The sequence below is a fragment of the Bufo gargarizans genome, chromosome 4 (genome assembly GCF_014858855.1).
Source record: "Bufo gargarizans isolate SCDJY-AF-19 chromosome 4, ASM1485885v1, whole genome shotgun sequence".
Taxonomy (NCBI): Eukaryota; Metazoa; Chordata; class Amphibia; order Anura; family Bufonidae; genus Bufo; species Bufo gargarizans.
Genome location: NC_058083.1, coordinates 213,052,726 through 213,069,224, shown reverse-complemented (window position 1 = coordinate 213,069,224; position 16,499 = coordinate 213,052,726). Strand labels below are relative to the sequence as shown.

General features: G+C 42.7%; 1 protein-coding gene across 1 annotated transcript in view; it reads left to right on the top strand.

Annotated features, from left to right (window-relative positions):
* Window positions 1-16,499, top strand: part of LOC122934071 (probable cation-transporting ATPase 13A4) — a 197,091-nt gene that overhangs the window by 111,041 nt on the left and 69,551 nt on the right. Inside the window, exons 16-20 of the mRNA XM_044289220.1 lie at window positions 2,156-2,312; window positions 3,188-3,305; window positions 3,485-3,609; window positions 4,692-4,849; window positions 8,687-8,794. Of these exons, the coding sequence (XP_044145155.1) occupies window positions 2,156-2,312; window positions 3,188-3,305; window positions 3,485-3,609; window positions 4,692-4,849; window positions 8,687-8,794 (666 nt within the window). The remainder of the gene's footprint in view (window positions 1-2,155; window positions 2,313-3,187; window positions 3,306-3,484; window positions 3,610-4,691; window positions 4,850-8,686; window positions 8,795-16,499) is intronic.

Sequence of the window (16,499 nt, the reverse complement as noted above, 5' to 3'; positions counted from 1 at the left end):
ATGGCCTAGGAAGAGGCTGCGGCACTTATGGAATACCGGCCTCTTTTAACAGCTGATCGACGGGGGTCCCAGGTGTCGGTTGGGTCATTAATGTTTAATACCAGATAACCCTTTTAAGATAAGACAGAGCAATAAGTGCAGAAGGTCAGCAAAGACTATGAGTATGGTGATTAGGGATTGGGGGCTGAAGTGAAGGAAGGTGCAAATTTTGTCTAAATAATGTTTCTTAAAACCAGGAGTTAGATTCAGTTCTTGGGTCAATAGTTGGACTGTAGTCAACATTTTATACTTAAAATGATGACTATATTCCGGCTAAGGACTAAGGGGGATATTTACTAAGACTGGTAATTTAGATGGAATTCTAGAAAAGAGGTGTAAGTGGTGTACACGGGAGAAAAAGGCACAGATTTTACTGCAAACCACCTTTGTGACAAATTATTCGCCTTAAATACGCCAAAAAGTGGCATATATTTTTTCATAAATGACCCCCTAAATGCTAAAATTTCTTAAAAAACTCTAAGGCTACATTCACACAAATGTTTTTTATTTCCGTGTCCGTTAGTTGTTTTTTTTTTTGGCGGATAGGATGCAGACCCATTCATTTCAATGGGTCCGCAAAAAATGCAGACAGCACACAGTGTGCTATCCGCATCCGTATATCTGTTCCGTAGCCCCACAAAAAAGATTTACTAAATGTTAATTAAGGTAATTAAGGTAATAACTATTTTATGATGTATCACTATCTCAAATTTAGAAAATTAAAAATGTTTACAAATTTTCTCTAAAATTAGCTTTTTTTTTTAAGTACGATATATTTAGCCAAATTTGCCACTAACATGCAGTAAAATGTAGTGACAAATGTCGGATTTGCAAATTTAGACCTTAGGGTACTTTCACACTTGCGTTAAAGTTTTCCTTAATTTAGTTCAATATCGGAAAAAAATGATCGGTTTTATCCTAATGCATTCTAAATGGAAAGCAATCCGTTCAGTATGCATCAGGATGTCTTCAGTTCAGTTCTTTTACGGTATTTGGATGGAGAAAAAAACGCAGCATGCTGCTTTTTTCTCTCCAGCCAAAATTCTGGAACACTTTCTTTTTTTCCATTTTAATGTATTAGTGACTGATTCAGCATTAAAATTGCCGTATTTACAGATCCGGTCTTCTGGTCTGCGCATGCACAGACCTTTAAAATTGTAAAAAATAAATAAATACAGGATCCGTTTTTTCCGGATGACACCGGAGAGACAGATGCGGTATTTTGATGCATTTGTCAGCCAGATCTGCATCCAGATCCAGATGCAAATGCAAGCAGTTCTGGTGATGGAACTGCCTGCCGGAATCCTTCAACGCAAGTGTGAAAGTACCTTTAGTCTTTAAGGTGAAAACTGTATGTTCCCTTAAAGGGAATCTGCTACCTCTACGATGCTGCCCTCGCTGACTGACAAACCAGCTGATTTCTGGACTAAAATGAAGTTAATTTACAGTACTGACAGGCAACCTCGCAGTGCACGCCAGCACTGTAAGGGTAATGAGTCTGATGAGATTTTTGGCCCTGCCTCCCCAACTTCTACCCATGACTTGAAGATTTATAGCAAAGAAACCTGCCAGTCATGAGTCAGAGGCAGAGGTGGATGGGTCCACAAGTCCCATGAGACTCATCTCTCTTACAGCACTGGTGTGTTGTCAGTATAGTAAAAGTAATAGTAGAGAAAGTAATAGTAGAGAAAACTAGCCGAAAAGTGACAGTGAAATCAGCGGGTCTGTAACTGTACTATGCTACCCTTAGAGGGGGCCGCATAGTAGAAGTGACAGGTTCCCTTTAAGGGGTTAAAAAATTCAGTTGATCACAGACTAGTCTATTAGTGTGCATCACAAACGGTATATTCTCAGCCATTAAAGAACTTGAAGGGTTGGATAGAGTCCTAGGAGACCACAGAATGTCATACATTACTTTTCGAGCAATTGAGGCATTTTTTTGGGGTTGAATTTATTTAGACTAAATCAAATCTGATGGCCGAACTGAAAGAATCAGAACTAAAATGAACTTCAGGAAATTAGCTCATCTCTATTTGTAATAGACAGACTATACTTGCCTTTGAGCTACAATTCTAAACTTTTTTACTTTTCTTTACCTTTTCTTCACTGCTGGTAGACTACAGTCGATGGACTTATCATACTACAACAATTTCCATTCTCCTCAAGTCTCCAGCGTATGTCTGTGATATCACAAGTTATAGGAAGTAACGAACACTTGGTTTTCATGAAGGGAGCTCCAGAAATGGTAACAAACTTTTGCAACCCTGAATCAGGTAATGTTTATTGATAGATCATTATGTCTTATATTGCACATTTTTCAGAAAGTGTCATATGCCTTAAGGTCCTCTTACATAGACTATTGTTACAGGCAATTATTGTGAACAAACCAAACTTTCCAAATGATTGCCTGATCATCAGCGGAGAGGAATTTGTATTTGCATGCAACGATCACGTTCTCTATATCATTTATACGGTCATCCCTTTTTTTTATAGCGAATCACGCTCCAGAAGCGATTTTTGGTGTTGGCCAAAAGAAGTAAACAGCTAATGAACAAGTGTTTGCTTGTTCATTAGGTGATTACTGACACCTTTCCAATGGCCCGTTATCAGGAATAAGCATTTCTACAAATAGTCATCCTCAATAATTGGCTAATTGATCGGTCCATGTAAAAAGACTGTTACATGGGTGGTTTATACAGGCATTTAAACAGGCAGTGAAATAACAGGAGCAATGAGCTCTCATGGCTCCATCAGAACTGGGTAACGAGACCCCCGTTCTTGTGATTGGTGGGAGTCCTAGCGGTTGGAGTAACCATGTGCAAACAATCAGATACTCTATAAGTAGTATAAAAATAATACTTTATTTCAGAAATTACTTAAAAACAACACCTGCCATCTCAAATGTCCAAAGTAGGGAACAGTTTGTAGCTATGGACTGATGGGTCGGAAACGCATTAGTGTTTGTTCCCTATTTTGAACATTTGAGATAGTGTTTGCGGTTTTTAAATGATTTTTGAATTGAGTATTTTTATATTACATTATTATGTACAGAGACATGAGGATCTGTTCAGAATCTGATACAGTAAATCAGTAAATTGTGGCTGTGAGAAAAATCATTAGAAATTCTAACATCTGTTTCTCTTCATAGTTCCTGAAAATTTTTCAAGTGAGCTCCAGCTATACACACTCCAGGGCTTCAGAGTGATAAGCCTGGCATATAAAACAGTACAATGCACAAAGGATATGAACACAGAGAGTTACACAAGGTAATATGATATTAATAAGAACATGCATGTAATAAGTACAACCAATTGGGCATTTTAACCTTTTCTATATAGATCCATGAAAATATGTTTGAGACTTTTAGGTAGCACAGACATTTAAAATGCCTTACATTCATATGTACTCTTAAACACCTCACATGATCAATCTCCATTTTTTTAAGGGAGGAGGTGGAATCAGACCTGATATTTCTTGGTCTTCTGATACTTGAAAATCGGTTGAAACCAGAAACTATCCCAGTTTTGAGGGAGATGAACAATGCATTAATCCGGACTGTTATGATTACAGGTATATATGGTATTATAGACTGTGTACTGTTTAAATCTCCAAATCTCATTCAGTATATGGAAAGGGGGTTCTCAGTGGGAAGAATACAACAAAGAAGGCGACTAATTTGTAGAGAATTGTGGCTTTATATTTTAATGTACATGATAAATTGTACACTTGACAGAGAGTGTGTTAGAATTCAGCTGTTATGATGTAATGCTGAATATCAAATAACCACCAATATCTTGAAATTCTTTCAAATTTTCGGATCGGATTTGTGTGATTCGGTCCTCAGATTCTATTCAGTAAAATATTACCCTAATCAAAAGTGCCCCAATTGCTCTGAAAAGCTATGTATGACCCTCTGAGGTCTCCCATGACTGTATCCAATACCTTTCTATGTCTCTATCACTAATACACCATTAGTAACGTCACAGTGACATATATGGCTATGGCTGTGATGTTAACAAAGATCCTGTTTAATAACACACTCTTCTGTCAATTTTTTAAAAAAATTAAAATGGTCCAAAAATGTTCTTTTAGTGGTAAATGCCTGCTTCTGTATTCTGACCTGTAAAATAGTATCTGCCATTTTAAGGTATTAAACCAGGCATCCTCAAACTGCGGCCCTGCAGCTGTTGCAAAACTACAACTCCCAGCATGTCCGAACAGTCTACAGGTATAGGCCTACAGCAGGGCATTGTGGGAGTTGTAGTTTTAAAACATCTGAAGGGCCGCAGTTTGAGGATGCCTGTATTAAACTGAAACGAATCACAAAAGTTATGGATTTACCATAATCTGATTTTTTTTGCAAAATTCATAACAAATTTGATTAGAATGGATTCTCTCATCACTAATAGGAAATATTACATATTACATATATTTGGCACCGCTAAACTTGTAACAAACAATTAAACATATTATTAATGGTGAAAAATATATATTTTGGGTCAAAAGAAATGTATGGCTTCAGGGATTGTGGCCATAATACAGACGCTAACATACAGCCACCAGCCTAATAGTAATTAAAAAGTGAGGGTTATGAAAAGAAGGTCTATAGAAAACAATACTTTCAGCAATCTTGTTATATTTTTCCACTGTAGGTGATAATCTTCAGACAGCAGTAACTGTTGCAAGAAATTCTGATATGGTCCAAAAATATACCAAAGTGATTTTGACTGAAGCAAGTGAGCCAACTGACAACAGTCCTGCATCGATTACATGGAGAGAGATGGAAAAGGCAGATGCTAATGAAATGGCTGTAAGGCATTGTGGGAGCTATTGAGTTTTAGTATTGTTTCTGCTTATATTAGATAATACTTGGTAATTGTAGAAATCATGTGGAACCCCATTTCCATGTAGAGTGGTAAAAATACTAATACTAAGGAAATATATAAATCAGTATATATATATATATATATATATATATATATATAAAAATAAATATATAAAACATAATTTCTACTCATTAAACAGGACCTGAATCAACAAGTGGCTCATCAACTGGAGAAAAAAGTTACAAAGTGTGTGTGTGTGTGTGTGTGTGTGTGTGTATATATATATATATATATATATATATATATACAGTACAGACCAAAAGTTTGGACACACCTTCTCATTCAAAGAGTTTTCTTTATTTTCATGACTATGAAAATTGTAGATTCACACTGAAGGTATCAAAACTATGAATTAACACATGTGGAATTATATACATAACAAAAAAGTGTGAAACAACTGAAAATATGTCATATTCTAGGTTCTTTAAAGTAGCCACCTTTTGCTTTGATTACTGCTTTGCACACTCTTGGCATTCTCTTGATGAGCTTCAAGAGGTAGTCACCTGAAATGGTCTTCCAACAGTCTTGAAGGCGTTCCCAGAGATGCTTAGCACTTGTTGGCCCTTTTGCCTTCACTCTGCGGTCCAGCTCACCCCAAACCATCTCGATTGGGTTCAGGTCCGGTGACTCTGGAGGTCAGGTCATCTGGCGCAGCACCCCATCACTCTCCTTCATGGTCAAATAGCCCTTACACAGCCTGGAGGTGTGTTTTGGGGTCATTGTCCTGTTGAAAAATAAATGATGGTCCAACTAAACGCAAACAGATGGAATAGCATGCCGCTGCAAGATGCTGTGGTAGCCATGCTGGTTCAGTATGCCTTAAATTTTGAATAAATCCCCAACAGTGTCACCAGCAAAGCACCCCCACACCATCACACCTCCTCCTCCATGCTTCACTGTGGGAACCAGGCATGTAGTCCATCCGTTCACATTTTCTGCGTCGCACAAAGACACAGGTGGTTGGAACCAAAGATCTCAAATTTGGACTCAATTTGACCAAAGCACAGATTTCCACTGGTCTAATGTCCATTCCTTGTGTTCTTTAGCCCAAACAAGTCTCTTCTGCTTGTTGCCTGTCCTTAGCAGTGGTTTCCTAGCAGATATTCTACCATGAAGGCCTGATTCACACAGTCTCCTCTTAACAGTTGTTCTAGAGATGTGTCTGCTGCTAGAACTCTGTGTGGCATTGACCTGGTCTCTAATCTGAGCTGCTGTTAACCTGCGATTTCTGAGGCTGGTGACTCAGATGAACTTCTCCGCAGCAGAGGTGACTCTTGGTCTTCCTTTCCTGGGGCGGTCCGCATGTCAGCCAGTTTCTTTGTAGTGCTTGATGGTTTTTGTGACTGCACTTGGGGACACTTTCAAAGTTTTCCCAATCTTTCTGACTGACTGACCTTCATTTCTTAAAGTAATGATGGCCACTCGTTTTTCTTTACTTAGCTGATTTTTTCTTGCCATAATACAAATTCTAACTGTCTATTCAGTAGGACTATCAGCTGTGTATCCACCTGACTTCTCCACAAGGCAACTGATGGTCCCAACCCCATTTATAAGGCAAGAAATCCCACTTATTAAACCTGACAGGGCATTCCTGTGAAGTGAAAACCATTTCAGGTGACTACCTCTTGAAGCTCAACAAGAGAATGCCAAGAGTGTGCAAAGCAGTAATCAAAGGAAAAGGCTACTTTGAAGAACCTAGAATATGACATATTTTCAGTTGTTTCACACTTTTTTGTTATGTATATAATTCCACATGTGTTAATTCATAGTTTTGATGCCTTCAGTGTGAATCTACAATTTTCATAGTCATGAAAATAAAGAAAACTCTTTGAATGAGAAGGTGTGTCCAAACTTTTGGTCTGTACTGTATATATATATATATATATATATATATATATATATACAGGGGGGGCATTCATATGGATACACCTTAATAAAATGGGAATGGTTGGTGATATTAACTTCCTGTTTGTGGCACATTAGTATATGTGAGGGGGAAAACTTTTCAAGATGGGTGGTGACCATGGTGGCCATTTTGAAGTCGGCCATTTTGAATCCAACTTTTGTTTTTTCAAAAGTAAGAGGGTCATGTGACACATCAAACTTATTGGGAATTTCACAAGAAAAACAATGGTGTGCTTGATTTTAACGTAACTTTATTCTTTCATGAGTTATTTACAAGTTTCTGACCACTTATAAAATGTGTTCAATGTGCTGCCCATTGTGTTAGATTGTCAATGCAACCCTCTTCTCCCACTCTTCACACACTGATAGCAACACTGCAGGAGAAATGCTAGCACAGGCTTCCAGTATCCGTAGTTTCAGGTGCTGCACATCTCGTATCTTCACAGCATATGCTGTGCAGCACCTAAAACTACGGATACTGGAAGCCTGTGCTAGCATTTCTCCTGCGGTGTTGCTATCAGTGTGAAGATACGAGATGTGCAGCACCTGAAACTACGGATACTGGAAGCCTGTGCTAGCATTTCTCCTGCGGTGTTGCTATCAGTGTGAAGATACGAGACGGTGGTTAAGGTGGTAGAAGGGGATAGGCAGTGTCAGACAGGTGCCTAGGGTCCACCAGTAAAATTTATTTTGGGGGCCCACTGTACGGATACATTCAAACATTACCTGCTCACACAGTAGAAAGATGCTACCAGATGATTGAATATTGGGGTCCCTGGGGCAGCTTTGAGAAGGTACATCCTGGGGAAAAGAGGACAGTGGCTAGCTTCCCTCTGTACCCAGAAGTCCTCTCAGCTATAATCATGTCTAGAATAATGAACTGGGAAGCTTCTTTAATATAAAATCAAGATATTTATATGAACATAGGCTGGTTGAGGTGCTGTACATTGAATATATGTATGCAGTGCAGTAAGTCTACTGTGTTATGTGCTACTTGTTCAGGGGTGGGGGCCAGTCCGAGCCTGGGGGAAGGCTCAAAATCAGTTTTTGCATGGCGTGTCTAAGGGTACTTTCACACTTGCGTTGCTGGATTCCGGCAATCTGTATGAAAACAGATACCATTTGTAGACGTATCCGGATGCGGATCCATCTCACAAATTAATTCCAATACCGGATCCATCTCTGCGGTTGTCATCTGAAAAAACGGATCCGGTATTTTTTTCCCCCACATTTTTAAAGGTCTGCGCATGTGCAGGCCGCAAAACCGGATCAGTTTTTCTGGAACACTTGGGGCCAGATCCGGCATTAATGCATTTCAATGCATTAATTCGGCAAGTGTTCCTGAATTTTGGAAGGAGAAAATACCACAGCACACTGCGGTATTTTCTCTTTTCAATAACCGTACAGTGACTGAACTGAAGACATCCTAATGCATACTGAATGGATTGCTCTCCATTCAGAATGCATTAGGATAAAACTGATCAGTTTTTTCCGGTATTGAGCCTCTAGGACAAAACTCAATACCGGAAAAGTTTAATGCAAGTGTGAAAGTACCGTTAGTTGTCTGTCTCCAGCAACTCTGACCACAAAACCATGGCAAAAGCATGTATTTACACAGATTTAGTGTCTTCACAGACATACTTTAGTTTTCAAATGTGAGACAACTTTGGCAAACACAACGGCAAACATTTTTTCCACTGTTTTTGGCATGATTTTTTGTTATGTGATATGAATGTAGCTTTCTGATTTATGTGAATATATAGAATATAGAATTATTTGTTTATCAGCTAACTCAATTTCTGATTTATAAGCAAATATACTTTTTCTTGTCGTACAACAATTTATTCTACCATCAGGTGATCGACATTGATAGATGTAGTAACGAGAATACCAGCTATTGTTTTGCCATGAATGGGAAAACTTACCAGGTTGTAGAACAACACTTCTACAGTTTACTGCCAAAGGTACAATAGAAAAATGTTTTGTTAATCTAGTATCTTTATCTGTTTATTAGCCTTACCCTAAAATTCGGCACAGATTCTGCATTTGGCACATGCCTATGGGTGCATGCAGGAAAGGCTACCTATTCATTTAGGTTTCAAAATTGATTGCAGTTATTACAGTAGAACTTGGTGTCAGGGGCGTACATAAAAATGATTGTGCCCCATAGCAGGAATCTGAATTAGGCCCCCTAACTCCGCCCACCATCCACGCCTAGCCCATCACACTACCTGCCCTGGCTCCACCCCTGCCACATCCCTGTTTGCCAATAAATAAAGAAATAAAATGTATAAATAACCTAATGAAACCATTAGGGATAATCGTTTTTTTCTTAACTAACTTTGTTGCAGTAACTAAAAAAATATACATATTTTCCAGTAATCATTGAAAAGTACAGATGGCCTTGCAAAAAATGAACCCTCACATTTTTTTTTCTAATTCTATCCCATTTGGAATTTTTTCTACACTTCCCACCAAACTTTATACAACCGTATATGGTGCCATTAGAAAGTGCACCTTGTCCTGGAAAAAACAAGCCCTCATATGGCTATGTGAATAGAAAAAATTAAAAAGTTACGGCTTTGGGAGGGCTGGGAGTAAAAAAAAAAATGAAAAAAGAGTTAAATAAGTTAGAGTGTACCTAAACTTTTAAATAAAGTTTATTAGGCCCTATTGTAAGTGTTTTAAATGTACATTTTCTAAGACTTTCTTTCTTTATCAGAAATAGATGGCAAATTCAAGTGCCTATAGCGCTTTATAATCCGTACTCTCATACACCGCTGATATTACAGTGGTGTATGGGAGTAAGGATCTCACTGGGGCTGCAGTGAGCCATGTACATCACACATTACTGCTCCTGTCTGTCTGCTTTGGTAAATCCGGACATAGATGGGCTATGTCGGGCTTTAGCAGAGTTGGCAGACCACAATATGTATGCGAGCGCAGCTTAGAGAGTACAAGGCAGGGGCCCACATACACATCACTCCTCCTGCCTGTGCCCACTTTGCGTAAGGGCTCGTTCACATGACCATATGTCTTTTTCAGTTTTCCTGGATCAGTTTTTCCGGGGTTTTTTCAGTAGTGTTTCAGGTTCCGTTCAGTTTTTCCGTTTCCTTTTTCCGTAGGGCATATACAGTTGTCAAGGCTGATTTCAGCCTGTTATTGTGGGCAGGGCGGAGGCTTTATAAGCTCCCCTCCCACAGACTCTCAGCGCTGGCGTCACTCAGTGCTATTTCAGGTCCTGTCAGTCATGCCTCATTCGGCTCCAGCCAGGTAAGTATGGATGCCGGCGTCCTCCTACCTTCTCTCTGCATCCCCGCCACCTTCTTCTCCTTCAGCGAGCCCTCCGGTCCTCCGGTCCTCTTCTCCCGCACCACCGGTCCTCTTCTCCCGCACCACCACGGAGCAACCACCCCGATCACCACTTGCTTCTGCTGCGGCGCACCGTATCTCCTGCCTTCCCGGCCGACAGGTCACGTGCTCCTCGCGATCCAGGGCAGGGGGGGGGGTTAAGGCTCCTCCCCGTCCACGCCTCTCCTGCGTCACAGTGTACAGTGGGGCTGGAGGCACAGAGCTGCTCAGGCTCCCTGCAATTGGCCAAGCCATAATCTGCACTGCTCAGCACAACTGTTGCCCACCATGGGGGTCTCATGCCCCACTTTGTGCAAACCCATGAGTGGATATGGGCTCACATGTTTGGGGGCAGGGTAGCATCAGTAAAAAAAAAACACGCAGGCACGTATAGGGGAATCAGGCCCCACATCAATTTAGAATCATCTCAGGCTGTCATATTTTCCCTTATTTAATTTATTCATAGAAATAGTTTCTGGTTTGCTCCGGCTGGGCTATAACGCTTTCCAGGCCAAACGTAAGGGAAATTTCAACAACATCGCTTACCGCATTCGTCAAATTCGTCAAGGTTTGTAATCTCGAATTCCAGTCACCATGTTTTCCAAACCAACCACGCTATCTGTCTCCTCTGTTACGCCACACTTTGTTTCTATACGCTGCATTTTACAGTTAAAAAAATAAAATAAAACACAGCCTGTTTTCATTATTCAGGCCACGTCTTTGTCATATCCACGTTTCACGCCTGTTTACGTTATTCAGGCCACCTTGTTTAATGTACACAGCCTGTTTTCGTTATTCAGGCAAATTCTTCGTCATATCCATGTTTTCACGCCTGTTTACGTTATTCAGGCCACCTCGCTTAATGTTCACAGCCTGTCTTCGTTATTCCGGCCACGCCTTTGTCATATCCTTGTCTCATGCCTGTTTACGTTATTCAGACCATGTTTTTCTCTTCTTGTTCACGTCACTCATGCCACACGTTGTCATGTCCTGGTTCACTGTCTGGCTACGCATTTCAGGCAGCGTTTCTCTCAACGTCCACAGCCTATTTTGTTTCAGGCTCCGTTCCTCGTCATGTCCATGTCTCCCGCCTGTTTACGTTACTCAGGCCCGTTCACCCATCTTCGTCTATTGTGTGTCTGTTCCGTCATTCAGTCCACCTCCTTCACTGGCCATAAGCCTGGTTTCGTTATGCACACCATGTTCGTTTGTCCTTGTTTACCGCCTGGTTACATTATTCAGGCATTGTGTTCATTCAATCGCACATCTTGCTCGTTGGTCACTTCCGCCAGCAGCGCTATTTCAGTTAGGCTCCCTACTAAATGTTTTTTTATTTGTCTCAGTTAAAGATCTGATTCCAATAGCGCCACCACGAGTCAACAGGACCAGGGTGCCTTTGTTAAGTCTGGCTCACCAGGTGGGGACATCAGGTACTGGTCCTCTCTTTACCAGGTTCAACCACACTCGCGGAGCCAATGTTACGGTTTCTCACGTCTCTGGCTCAGTTTCTCTCCAAGCGATTTTCAGCGTGGTGTAGCAAATGCTAGGCGCTTACATGGGTCTAAGGTCCTAAACATTTCAGGAGGTGACGTCTTCGTTTACTCCAAACACTAATAGTTTTCTATTTTCAGCTTCCAGCATGTCACATCTCTCAGAAATTGACGAGACCTCTTCCATTCTGGAATCCCTGGCATCTGGCCATGCAAGTGTGGGGTCGCTCAGTAGCTGGACGGTCCCCAAAATCATAGTGGAGCTGAACAAAAGAGGGATCCGTTACCCAGCTTTGGTCCGGAAGGCGGAGTTATACCGACTCCTGGTATCTGATTCCTCTTCCTCAAGAGCAGGTATTTTTTTCTCACCCCTAGGACCGCCCCCTAAAACCGCCCCTTTAGAGAACAGGGATGCAAGTAAAATTTGGGGGGCTATAAAAGTCCAGCCCAGCAAAGAAACCCCCCAGATGGGGATGGCACTGTTAATGGGGGATCTGGGGATGGCACTGGTAATGGGGGATCTGGGGATGGCACTGTTATCCACAGATCCCCCATCGCCGGGCTCAAAGCCCCTGCTTGCACTTCATGCAAGTCAATCCTTCATTCCTCCGATTGGTGTCCAAATTCTAGACTTCCATTGACCCAACTTAGGCCTGCGGCAGGCACTTCGGGGTCCCAGCCAAGACAAAACACGGGTACAGACAAACTGGGTCGTCCCATAGTCTTCCTAGGTAACAGCCAGATTTGCAAGAATTACAACTTCGCAACCTGCAATTATAACCAGTGCTGAGCGCTCCACGTCTGCTCCACGTCTGCTCCACATGCTTCCGAGCCCACACCCTGTCGGTTTGCCCAAATAGAACTGCCAGAAACAAGTGACTAGGCGGGGTCAACATGGACCTGTTAGCGATACCATCACAACCTCCACCAGGTACAATTTCTAATTAATGGTTTCACAGAGGGTTTTCATACCAGTCTCGTGGCTCTTCCTTAGTCTTCCTGGGAAGGCCCTAACCTCAGGTCCTCAGTCACCGATGCCGCTTCTGTGGGTGCTCTGATTCGGGCAGAGCTGGAGAAGGGTTTCCTCATCGGGCCTTTCTCTGGTATTACTTTTGACTATTGGAGGATCAACCCCATTGGCATCGTCACCAAAAAATTCTCAAATTAAAAATGATTATTCTATGACCTCTCAGCGCCTGATGGCTCAGGCATCCCTAGCCTCAATTCTCTAGTTCCTTCAGAGGAGTTCTCTATGGAAAACTCCTCACTAAGCGAGGCCATCTCACTCATTCTTCTGGCAGGCTCAGGGGCATGGCTGTCCAAAGCAGACCTTGCGGACGACTTTAAGTTCTTACCCACAACTTTGGAAATTTTACTGCTTGAAGTGGGATGGCCTGTACTACTTCCCCAACTGCCTCACCTTCGGCTTAAAAAGCAGTCCATGGCTATTCGATCAGTTCGCCCAGGCTCTGCTCTGGGTCCTGGTAAACCACTGCAATTTCCCAATGGTCATTCATTACCTTGATGATTTTCTATTGATAGAGCAACCTGGCATCAAAACCTACAAACTTGATAGTCTCCTCTAAGACTTTGCAAGCCTCAACATCCCCTTTGACCCAACTAAAATAGAAGGGCCCTCAACCACAATAACCTTCCTTGGCATAGTCTTAGACACCCCAAAAATGGAGGCAAGACTACCAGAGGATAAACTGTCCATAATCAAGGAGAATATTTCCAAATTTGTGGGTTGCAGAGTTCTCTTGAAGCAGGAATTACAATACCTGCTGGGTATGCTGAATTTCCGCCAGAATTATGCCCTTGTCATGCCCTGCTCAGGTCATGTGCGGAGGTCTTCTAGGTTAGCAGCACATGTGTAGCCTTTATTTATTGTTTTAGTGTTGAGCTGTATCCCCCTCCCTTCAGGTGCACTGAGTTGGGTCGTTGGTATGAGCTTAAATACACCCACTCCCAGTGTCCTGTGTGGGTTATAGCTTCTGTCTTGTTCAGAGGAAGAAAGGAAGGAGGGAAGGATATCTTTTCCTGCTCAGTACAAGATAAGTTGATTTTGTTTTCTTGTGATTGTCTGTCTAGGCTGTTAGAGAGGCGCCTGCCCCCTCCAGGTCCTGAGGGAGCAGGCTGCCTCTTTCCTCCTTTCACCATCTTGGGGATTTTAGGGAATCTTCAGCCTAGGCACGAGGACACGTTCATTCCCACCTTCAGGGTCTGAATGTGGGCATAGAAGTCTAGGGAGAGCTGGTAGGGGTTTGTCAGGGGGTGACCTTTATCCCCAGCTTCTTGCCTAGACATTTGTTTTGTTGTATTCTGTGTATCTTGTATCCTGTCCAGCATGACAGCCCCAATGCAAGGCCTTTTTTATCCAGATTATTGGATCTGCTCCCAGCAGCCACAGAGCAGGACTTCCCTGTATTTCTGAATGCCCAAGCAATGGCCGAATTGGCCATGTGGGATTCCTTCCTGACCAACTGGAATGGGATCTCCTTATTTGTTCCGCAATGGAGTCCCTCTTCTCCTACAATTTTTTCAGACGCAGGCAATGGGCCAATTCCCCGATGACATTCATCACGGACAATCAGGCAGTAGTGAACATCATCGCCAAGGGCAGGTCAAAATCACATCACATCATGTCCTTTGTTCACAAATTAGTTTGTCTCTCTTTACAGTACAATTTACAGATATCATGTAGACATATCCAGGGCATCCAGAATTCAGCCGCTGACACACTGTCATGCTTCAATTTCCAACATTTCTTTCAGGTCATGCCAGAGGCAGAGCCAGTAGGAGTATACCCCCTAGAGTTCAAAACCCTACTCATGGATTAGCACAATTAATTTAATCTGCCAAATCCCTCGTACAAAGGTCACTGTCTGCCAACACAGCCAGAAATTACAAGACCGGTTGGAACAGCTCTAAAAAAAATTATCTTCTCCACCCAAGGAGCGGCACAGATAAGATCACTTATTTAATTGTGTTTTTGGCTTACTGTCACCAACACCTCAAACTCGGCTATAATTCCATCAGATTATACATGGCAGGGGTGCAATACTATTCTACCTTAAAAAATCCTGATAGTAGTGTGATCTTCATGTCCCCCACAATCAAGGCAATTCTTAGGGGGATTCCAAAAAGTAGCCGAACCTGCACTCCAAGCAGACAACCAGTTTCAGGGGAACTGTTTTGGAACCTCTCCAATTCCCTAGACAGCAACCCTGTTGGGCTCCAATCCAGCACAGTTATCCAAGTGGCCATGTATTTAGGCTTCTACGGTTTCCTGCGACCAGGAGAATTCACAGGTTTCTCTCCCAAATCCAAGGGTCTAACTAATCATTTCATCTTGCAACTACCTTCCACTAAAACATCACAATCAGGGCCTCCTGTCCAAGTCAAATATTTCAAATCCTTCAATAAGTGGTGCCCAGTCCAGGTTTTAAATAAATTAATAAGTTCCTTGGGTCCTTCCTCCCCAGATAGCCCGCTATTGCCTTTCAAATCCAAGCCCCTCACGACAGCACAGTTTGTATCCCACATCCGTCTATTAGTTTCAGGCCTAGGTCTTGATCCCAAAACCATAGCAAGACACTCCTTTCGGATAAGGGCCACCTCCGCGGCATCCAAGCACAACGTACCCAGTCATATCATCCGTAAAATGGGCCATTGGGAATCGTCTTGCTTCACCAGGTACATTCCCAATCCACACCAGGAAATCTCAGCAGCTTTTTGTAAACTAGTTTTGTAAACCATATACCTTTTCAATAAAATCCTAAAATCTACCCTGACTGACTTTTTGCCCCCTTATAGGCTACCTACGTTCGCGGCTATGGACACAATCCAGGCCTTTTAGTTAGTCAGTAGCACGGATAGGTCTATTCCTTGGCACAGTCATGCCAGCCCCAGTATCCGTAGCCACGACCATAATATGCAGTAATTACATAGAAAAAATTGGGCTGGGCATAACATTTTCAATAGATGGTTCCGCAAAAATGGAACAGATATGGAAGACATACGGAGTGCATTCCGTATTTGTTCCGTTTTTTTTTTCCCGACCCCATTGACTTGTTCAAATGTTCGTGTGAATGAGCCCTAAGCCTGACATAGCCTATCCCCTTTTTGCTGCCGATGCTTAGTGTGCCCCAGCCTCCACACCCCAATCCCACAGTTCATGGCGTATGGTGGCGCAGGCTGAAGCAGTCAGCACGTGAGTGAGTCACTGCCAGGTCCCGCACGCTCAGTTCTGTCTGCTGGTGCGAGCGATACATTAGCCAACCAGCAGCAGGAGCTTAATCTGCTAAATACTGATTGGCCAGTGCAGCACCTAGCAGAAAGAATAGAGTGAGCGCTAGCCTGACTGCAGGGCTGGCAGGGACATCGGTGCTGGTATGCACACAGTGTGCAGTGGGGGAGGGGGGCCTAAGAAGAGGGGAAACAGGGCCCGCCAGAGCGGTATAATACATAAATAACTGCAGACATTATAGGGGGCGGGGCATTACATTTACTCTGGGCCCCCCTATGCCAGGGGCCCCATAGCAGTTGCATGGTCTGCCGCTATTGGCGGTACGCCACAGCTTGGTGTACTGATCTCCATTGTACATGCTATATAGTCCTGTGTGGTAAGTAGTAAGGCTGAAGCTCAGCCTGTGTTTGTGGGAGGGGCGGAGGAAGCCTATTTAGTGCCACCTCACGCTCCCATCATGGACGCCGCGCTCTCACGGACGTCTCTGCGCATCAAGGATTCAGTGCAAGGATTCAGTGCCGCTGCTGTTTGCCAACGCTGCTGCTCCCTCAGCTTTCGCTCAATCCAGTACCTCCCCTG